We start from the raw sequence: 9,846 nt of genomic DNA on the forward strand, positions 1-9,846 counted from the left end.
TATGGTGAAAATATAATCATTGACGAGGCATTTGACACCTTGTCCACTTAGGGAAAAGAAACAAAAATATTCTCCCCTAGGGTCTATGATTTCACTAGGTACAGGTTTTTACTAAAATTTATACTATCAGGCACGTGTATCTGAGAATATCTCAAATCATATCTGAAAGTTATTGGTTATCCCAGAAAATCGTAAGTCACTGTTGCTGCAGTGGACAAATCTTACCTAAAAGCTCCATATTCTGACATTTACTGACCAGACACCAATAAGACATTTGATGAGTTTTCTCCTCCAAAAGCAAATATGACACTTTGGTAACTATAAGCAGTAATCAGAAGAAAGGAATGCTCAAAGGAGCTCCTACTTTGAGCTTCTCTGAAATTAACATACACTCACCAATTTCACACACAGAGTGACACGGAGTAACCATTCCCATTCCAGAAGTGAAAAGGGGGACATGACAACAGACAATGAGGAAATGCAGAGAATCATCAGGTCATACTTCAAAAACCTCTACTCCACAAAACTGGAAAATCCAAAAGAAATGGATAATTGTCTGGATAGGTACCACATACCTAAGTTAAATCAAGATCAGATAAACTATTTAAATAATCCAATAACACCTAAGGAAATAGAATCAGTCATTAAAAGTCTCCCAACCAAAAAAAGCCCAGGACCAGATGGTCTCAGCACAGAATTCTACCAGATCTTCAAAGAAGAGTTAATACCAATACTCTTTAAATTGTTCCACACAATAGAAGCAGAAGGAACATTACCAAACTCCTTCTAATAGGTTACAATTACCCTAATTCCTCAACCAAACAAAGATGCAACAAAGAAAGGGAACTACAGACCGATCTACCTCATGAACATCGATGCAAAAATACTCAATAAAATACTGGCAAACAGACTCAAAGAACACATCAAAACAATTATCCACCATGATCCAGTAGGCTTCATTCCAGGGATGCAAGGGTGGTTCAACATACGAAAGTCCGTCAATGTAATTCACTATATAAACAAACTCAAAGAAAAAAACCACATGATCATCTCACTAGATGCAGAAAAGGCATTTGACAAAATCCAACACCCCTTCATGATAAAGGTCTTGGAGAGATCAAGAATACAGGGAACATACCTAAACATAATAAAGGCAATTTATAGCAAGCCAACAGCCAACATCAAATTAAATGGAGAGAAACTAAAAACGATTCCACTAAAATAAGGAACAAGGCAAGGCTGTCCACTCTCTCCATACTTATTCAATATAGTACTTGAAGTTCTAGCCAGAGCAATAAGACAACATATGGAGATTAAGGGGATACAAATTGGAAAGGAAGAAGTCAAGCTTTCTTTATTTGCAGATGACATGACAGTATACATGAGTGACCCCAAAGATTCAACCAAGGAACTGATACAGCTTATAAATACCTTCAGCAACATAGCAGGATATAAGATCAACTCAAAAAAATCAGTAGCCCTCCTATATACAATTGACAAACAGTCTGAGAAAGAAATCAGAGAAAATCACCCTTTACAGTAGCCACAAATGATATAGTATACCTTGGGGTAAATCTAACCAAGCAAGTGAATATGGTGATATTTTATTTGTATTAAAATGTTATTTGTGTGTTAATAAATAAAGTTGCCCGGGGGTCAGAGCTATTAGGAAGCCATAGGAAAGCAGGGCAGTGGTGGCATACTCTTGTAATCCCAGCACTTGGTAGGCAGAGCTAGGTAAGTCTCTGTGTGTTCAGGGATACAGCCAGTATTGGATACACATGCCTTTAATCTCAATACCAATCATAGAAAACCTGGAGTTCTATATAGACAGGCTGTGACAAGGTGGTCATATGGTTGGGTTTACAACCAATGAGAAGGCAGAACAGAAATTCTATATAAGGATTTTAACACAGGAAGTAGCTCTGGTTCAGAGAGGTAAGACCACCAAAGGAAGAAGGGTAAGGTTTTAGCTCTTATCTCTGACCTCTTGGCTTTCTTCTTTGCATTGGTTCTGTGTTTCTTATTTAATAAGACGGTTGGTTGGTTGGTTGGTTGGTTGGTTACTTCTATAAATGGCGCCCAATGAGTTGGCAAGAGTTTCCACCTAAAACCTGAGAAAAGATTCTAAAATGGAGCTAAAAACAGCTTCCTAATTGTCTCTCTCAAATGAGCGGCAGCTGCAGGTTTGAGCTACTTGTGGGTTCCTGGCATGCACGCTTGACCTGCAGTATGGCGGGAATGAGGCCTCTGCAAGTGGCACATTAAGCTGCATGGTAGATTTATCCTTTGCTAGTACAAAACAAAAGCCTCAGGTTTGACTTAATGAATAACACCTTTTAAGATTAATGCTACAAGTGAAGGACCTATATGACAAGAACTTTAAGTACCTGAAAAAAGAAATTGAAGAAGATGTCAGAAAATGGAAAGATCTCCCATGCTCATGGATAGGCAGGATTAACATAGTAAAAATGGCATTCTTACCAAAAGCAATCAACAGATTCAATGCAATCCACATCAAAATACCAACACAATTCTTCACAGACATGGAAAGAATAATACTCAACTTCATATGGAAAAACAAAAAACCCAGGATAGCCAAAAGAATCCCGTACAATAAAACAACCTCTGGAGGCATCAAAATCCCTGACCTCAAGCTCTACTATAGAGCTAAAGTAATAAAAATAGCTTCGTACTGGTATAAAAACCTGACATGTGGACCAGTGGAATCGACTGAAGACCCTGACAATAATCTGAACACCTACGAACATATAATATTTGACAAAGAAGCCAAAACTGTACAATGGAAAAAAGAAAGCATCTTCAACAAACGGTGCTGGCATAACTGGATGTCAATGTGTAGAAGGCTGCAAATAGATCCATATCTGTCACCATGCATAAAACTTAAGTCCAAGTGGATCAAAGAACTCAACATAAATCCAGGTACTCTGAACCTGATAGAAGAGAAAGTAGGAAGTAGTCTTGAACATAGGAGATCACTTCCTAAACATAACACCAGTAGCACAGACACTGAGAGAAACAATGAATCAATGGGACCTCTTGAAACTGAGAAGCTTTTGTAGAGCAAAGGACACGATCAACAAGAAAAAGCGACATCCTACAGAATGGGAAAAGTTCTTCACCATCCCCACATCTGACAGAGGGCTGAAATCCAGATATATAAAGAACTCAAGAAACTAGACATCAAAATGCCCAACAGTCCAATTAAGAAATGAGCTATAGAACTAAACAGAGAATTCTCAACAGAGAAAGCTCAAATGGCTGAAAGACATTTAAGGAATTATTCAACATCCCTTACCATCAGGGAAATGCAAGTCAAAAGGACTCTGAGATACCACCTTACACCTGTCAGAATGGTTAAGATCAAAAACACTCAAGATACCTTATGCTGGAGAGGATGTGGAGCAAGGGGAACTCTCCTCCACTGCTGGTGGGAATGCAAGCTTGTACAGCCACTTTGGAAATCAATATGGTTCCTTCTTAGAAAATTGGGAATCAGTCTCCCCCAAGACCCAGCTATACCACTCTTGGGCATATACCCAAGGAATGCTCAATCATACCACTAAGGCACTTGCTCAGTTATGTTCATATCAGCATTGTTTGTAATAGCCAGAACCTGGAAACAACCTAGATGCCCTTCAACTGAAGAATGGATAAATAAAATGTGGTACATATACACAATGGAGTACTACTCAGCAGAGAAAAACAATAACATCATGAGGTTTGCAGGCAAATGGATAGATCTAGGAAAAAAATCATCCTGAGTAAGGTAACCCAGACTCAGAAAGACAAACATGGTATGTAAAACAAAGATGACTAGACTGCTACTCACAACACCAGGGAGGCTACCTAGAAAACAGGACCCTAAGAAAGACACAGGGATCGCCCAATGACAGAGAAATGGATGAGATCTACATGAAAAACCTGGACGTGAGTGGGGTAATGAAGGGCATGGTTCGATGGAGACATTAGGGGAGCAGGAGATCCCAGCTGTATCAAGAACAGAGAGGGAGAACAAGGAATAAGAGACCATGATAAATGAAGACCACATGGCAAGAGGAAGAAGAAAATTCTAGAGAGGTCCCCAGAAATCCACAAAGGTACCTCCACAATAGACCACTGGCAATGGTTGATAGACAGCCCGAACTGACCTACTCTGGTGATAAGATGGCCAAACACCCTAACTGTCATGCTAGAAATCTCATCCAATGACTGAGGGAAGCAGATGCAAAGATCCATGGCCAGGCCCCAGGTGGAGCTCCAGGAGTCCAACTGACGAGAAAGAGGAGGGATTGTATGAACAAGAAATGTTGAGATCAAGATTGGAAAAAGCACAAGGACAAATGGCCAAACTAATGGAAACACATGAACAATGAACAGCTGAGGGGCCCCCAACTGGATCAGGCCCTCTGGATAAGTGAGACAATTGATTAGCTTGAACTGTCTGGGAGGCACCCAGGCAGTGGGAATGGGACATGTCCTTAGTGCATAAGCTGGCTGTTTAGAAACTGGGGCTTATGCAGGGACACTTCCCTCAGCCTGGAAGGAGGGGACTGGACCTGCCTTGACTGAATCTACCAGATTGAATTAAATTCCCAGGGGAGTCTTTGCCCTGGAGGAGATGGGAATGGCGGGTGGGCTTGTGGGAATGTGGGGTGGATTGCGGGAGGGGGAAAGACAGGGGAATACATGGCTGATATGTAAAATTAAATTGAATTATAAAACCAAAAAAAATTTAAAAAAAGAACTGAATAGGCAATACCAAGGCAGGGGAAAGGTTAGTCAGGGCTGGAAAGCAGAAAGTGTGCATAGAAGGAGAAATCTGAGAGAAAATAAGGAGCAAGAGAAGGAGGAGATCCTAGAAAAAAAAAGAAGTGATGTCTAAAGTCAAACACAGGAATGACAGGTCTAAAGTACAATGACAACTCAGAAGAGCAAACACAAAACCCTGCAGCTCCATGTGCTGTAGCATCTAGAACATGTGATGTATCATCTGACACCTCACTCTTTACTTCTGCTGCTGTAACCAGCAGCCTTTCCCATGAGTTGGCTCCACTCTCTGAGGAGAGATGTGTAGAGAATGTTCTATGGTTCTGGCATTTATGATAGTCTTGGGTCTTCACTGTATCTTAAGCTTCCTCTTCACAGCTTCAAGCAGTTACCTTCTGTGACTCTACAGACACTCCAGCCCTGACATACATGGTTTAACTTCAACTTCTCTGAAAAAATAATGCAACTTTCCACAACCCTCTTCTACAATCTTATATCTTTCATTCCCCCAAAACCAATCCCACAAAGACAACGTTGCCAACTCTTCTACCCTTCAGCTGGGGGAGGCAACAATAGTCTGACACTGTCTGCAGGTTTGTTGTCTTTCTTTTAATAATCCTGGAGAAACCACTCCCTAGGCAGTTGCCACCAGGGAGAACTGAATTCCTTGTGCTTCATGCTCAGTTACTATTTTTTTTTTCCTGTCAGATAAGGTCACATTTTATATGTTGGATCCCTTGATTGATTGGGTCTTGCCTTTGGATCATACTTGCTATTATAGAGTACAGCATAGAGTGTTTCATTTTTTATATTTAGACTCTTTTTTTAAGCACACACCTAGTCTTCTAAAATATGCACATATTGTTCACTTCCATTGTTTATGTGGCCAAGTGCAATATAAGAGAGCCAAACCACAGAATGAATATTCTGCTCTCCTGAAATTTCGTCTCACCAAATAAATTAAGCATTGCCTTTAAATTCAACTTCAGTCACGTTCTCAGAACAGAAAAAAAAATGAATCCATTTTTTTCAGCAAATACCATTCAAATGACCCCTGGCGTATTTTCTAATAGAATCATTCATTGATTCTGAAATCTCATGATGAAAGCTTTCCTTGTCCATAATTTCTCTGTATTCTTATTTTCAAAGCTCCTACCAGGGTGGCCATTGAAACACTGTCTCTGGCATGCTAGGGATTTTCTAGACTAATGTACCACAAACAAGTTCTGAAAGCCTAAGAAACCTATGATTATGTTTATTAGAACAATAACCTCATTCCTTAAACTAAATTTTGTATCAGTTATGTTTTTCATTGCAGCAACAGAATTCCTGATATAGCAATCTAATGAAGAAAAAGTATATAGGATTATACATTTCCATTGGGCAATTCGTCATGGTTGGTGCTTATGACACCAGGATTTTCAAGCAGTTGGTCATAGTGCAACCATAATTTCAAAGCAGAGCTGTAAGACAAATTGTTAAATGATCTTATTAATAAAAAACCCGAAGCCAGATATTGGGATAAAAACTGAGAGATCAGGAAAGCAGAAAGAAGCCACCCACGTTCTTACCACTAGGAAAGCCTCAGTCAAAGAGAGACCTACTTCCTGTATACCCACATCTATGTGCCTTTCTGTCCCTGCCTTCTTAATTCCTCTCTCTGCACAGTCACATCTCTTCCTCTTTCTGCCAGACAAAGAGGGCTCTATCACTTCCTGTCTGTCTGTTCAGACCTCCAGACCTCCAGACCTCCATGGTTAGTGCTGGGATTAAAGGTATGTGCCCCCATGCCTGGCTCTGTTCCCAGTGTAGCCTTCAACTCACAGAAATCCAGATGGGGGTGCACAAATAAAATATCACCACACAGACCAAGGAGTATCTTCTCTTTGCTAGCTTCCTTTTGTGTGTAGCATTCATGACACAAGCTAAGAGAAGAGCTTCCATTTGTCAGGTGGGTCTTCCCACATTATCCAAGAGGAACCCTCAATGGTGTTTCTAGAGGATAGCCTAATCGAGAATATCCCTCACATATGTGCATGCAAGCTGGTTTCCTAAGTGATTGAAGATTATGTGAAGATGAGGATCAAAATTATATGACACTGTATCCATTTTATTTCTTTGCCTTGTCTTATTGCATTCGCTGATAAATGAAGTACTGTATTGAATAGGACTGACAGTGGATACCTATGAGTTGTTCCTGATTTTAGTTGACTGATTTAAATTTTCTGCTCTTTCAGAAAATTCATCTTGAGAATTCATAAATTTTCTGTTATTTTTGAGAACTGCCTCATTCTTTAGACCAGACTTGGCTTGAACTTGCAGCAATGTTCACAAAAAAGCCTGCCAGGTAGTGGATTTAAGGTATGAGACTCTAATTCTAGTTTTATCAGAGTTTGAAAATTCTAAAAATGTAGATTCTAGACATCAGAGGATATTCATTCCTTTCATACCATCTGTAAGATGATTTGAAAGCATGTTTAATATAAGAGGACTGAGCATTGAGTCCATTCTTGATAAAGAAAAAAATCTTGAAGTTGCACATTAGACCCATTCATAAAGGGAAAATACCAAACAGCTTGGTACACTATATTCTTATACATTGATTCATACCCATTCTGTATTAATTCAAACACTACAGGACATGAAAATTTTAAAGATTCTTGAAATTTTAGGATGATGTTACCCAGAAGAAGCACAATTTACGTATTCACAATTCAAGATACAAAAGATATACTCTTTCTATGTAAATTTCACATTTCTGTTCTAACACAGAAGAATAATTTTACATGAATTATAACCTATATCTGCTGACATTTACAAATTAATGTGACTCATCAGACACTAACAATTTCTGTATACCTGACTCACTATGCACAGGCATGCGTGGGAAATTGGATTCTGGAGGCTCAGGCCTACCTGGAAGTTCTAGGGAGTTAGATGACTTAGGAGTAGGCTGCTTATGAGAGTTCTGAAAGGAGCTTATAAATATTGAAGCATTATGAAGAGATCCAGGAAAAGCCACGAAGCCTATGGGATGAGGAAGAGCTATGGTTTCTCAGTGGTTCATGAAATAAAGGGTATAGAACATAAATGGAGATAGCAGTGTCAATCTGATAGTCAAGGGAACAAGTTTATGGGGTGGAAAGAGTGGGCCTACCTGATGGTGTGAGATAAAGTGTCTTAAGTAATCTAGAAGCATCAACTCTTGTAGATGATTTTCTAAACAGTCTTATTAAATAAAAAAACACAGAACCACATACAGAGGTAATAGCCAAAGAGATCACAGCAACTAGCAAAGAGCCAGATTACCTGCAGTCTTCCCCAGAGAGAGCTTCTTCCTCTCTGACTTGTGCTTTCATTGCCTTTTTGTTCTGCCATCTCATTGGCTCTAAGCCCAGCCACATGACTTCCTCATCACTGCTTGTCTATATAGACCTCCAGGTCTCTACGTTTGGTACTGGGATTAAAAGCTCATGTCACGACTCTTGGCTGTGATCTTGACCACACATAGACTCTGCCTGCCATGTGATCAAATGAAGGGTATGTGCTACCACCACCCGGAATTCTGCTTATGGCTTGCTATATGACCTCACTATGTGACCTCTGATCACCAGGCAAACTTTATTTATTAACATACAAATAAAATCACATTTAAGCACAATTAAAATATCACCACAGACTCTTAAGTTAGTGTTACCATTAAAAGTGTTGTCCAAGATTTGCCTTAGTTGTACTGGAATCAGAAATTCACAGCAAGATGGAAAGGCACATCAAGATCCCAACTCAGGTCCTCATGAACACACACCAAGTTATGGAACAAATTGAGCCATATTCCTATCCCTATAAATTAAATGACTTAATGTTTACCAGGAATATTAAACAATCTCCTCCACATTTTCTCAATGGCAGTCTTCATTTCTTTATTCCTGAAAGTGTAAACTATAGGATTCAGCAATGGTGTCAAGACATGAGAAAATATAAGAACATTTTTCTCCAATGATAATGAAGAATTATTTCGTGCATATATTAATATACATGGGACAAAGAACAAAAGCACAACAGTAATGTGGGATCCACAGGTGGAGAGAGCTTTACGCCGCCCTTCAGAGCTGTGAGATCTCAGAGAGAACAAGATGACACCATAAGAAACAACCAATAAAGAAAAAATAATGATGCAGAAAGCCCCGCTGTTGGCAAACACTAAAATGCCAAAAATATGTGTGTCAGTGCAGGCAAGCTTTAGTAATGGGAACAAGTCACATATGAAATGATCAATAAAATTGGGTCCACAGAAGGGCAACTGCAATGTGAAGATAATTTGTATGATAGCATGCAAGAAGCCTCCTGCCCAGGCTACTCCCACCAGAATGCCACACACCCTCCTGTTCATGATGGAAGAATAGTGAAGGGGCTTGCAAATGGCCACATAGCGGTCATAGGCCATGGCTGACAGAACAATCACTTCTGCCCCAGGGAAGAAGTGGACAGCAAATAGCTGTGTCATGCAACATTCAAAAGAGATGGTCTTCCTCTCAAAGAAGAAGTCTATAATCAACTTGGGTGTGATTACAGAAGAAACACATGCATCCAAGAAAGATAGAAAAGACAAAAAGTAGTACATGGGGATACCAAAGAGTGTGGGACTGCATACAATTGTTACCATAATTAACATGTTGCCCCCAATAGTAAAAAGGTAGACCAACAAAAAGAAAACAAACAATATTTTCTCAACTTTTGGGTTCTGTGAAAGTCCCAGAAGTATGAACTCAGTGACAAAGCTCTGGTTTAGCATGATTCTTGAGAAAAAGACAAAATAAATGAGTTCACATAAACCTAAATATGAGAAAGAATTTCTTCATGTATTTTAATATTATCAACAACAAATAAAATAATGCAAAAATGCTCAGGAATAAACTTTCTTGTCAACACTATGTGGCAGGAGACAGTATAACTATTTTTTGTGCAAATGTTAATAAAGATATTAAGATCAAATGAACAAAACTATCATTAACCTGGTGACTTTGGAGACACAGGTCCCAGCACACATGACTACTA

The 9,846-nt window shown here is 39.3% G+C and overlaps 1 protein-coding gene across 1 annotated transcript; it reads right to left on the reverse strand.

The window, feature by feature from the left end:
• Window positions 1-8,647: 8,647 nt before the first annotated feature.
• Window positions 8,648-9,583, reverse strand: LOC128101650 (olfactory receptor 4C15-like). Its single transcript, XM_052724953.1, has one exon. It carries the CDS (start codon window positions 9,581-9,583, stop codon window positions 8,648-8,650), a length of 936 nt encoding a protein of 311 aa, XP_052580913.1.
• Window positions 9,584-9,846: the final 263 nt, after the last annotated feature.

Source organism: Peromyscus californicus, unplaced genomic scaffold (genome assembly GCF_007827085.1).
Source record: "Peromyscus californicus insignis strain IS unplaced genomic scaffold, ASM782708v3 Scaffold_7__1_contigs__length_154581171, whole genome shotgun sequence".
Lineage (NCBI taxonomy): Eukaryota > Metazoa > Chordata > Mammalia > Rodentia > Cricetidae > Peromyscus > Peromyscus californicus.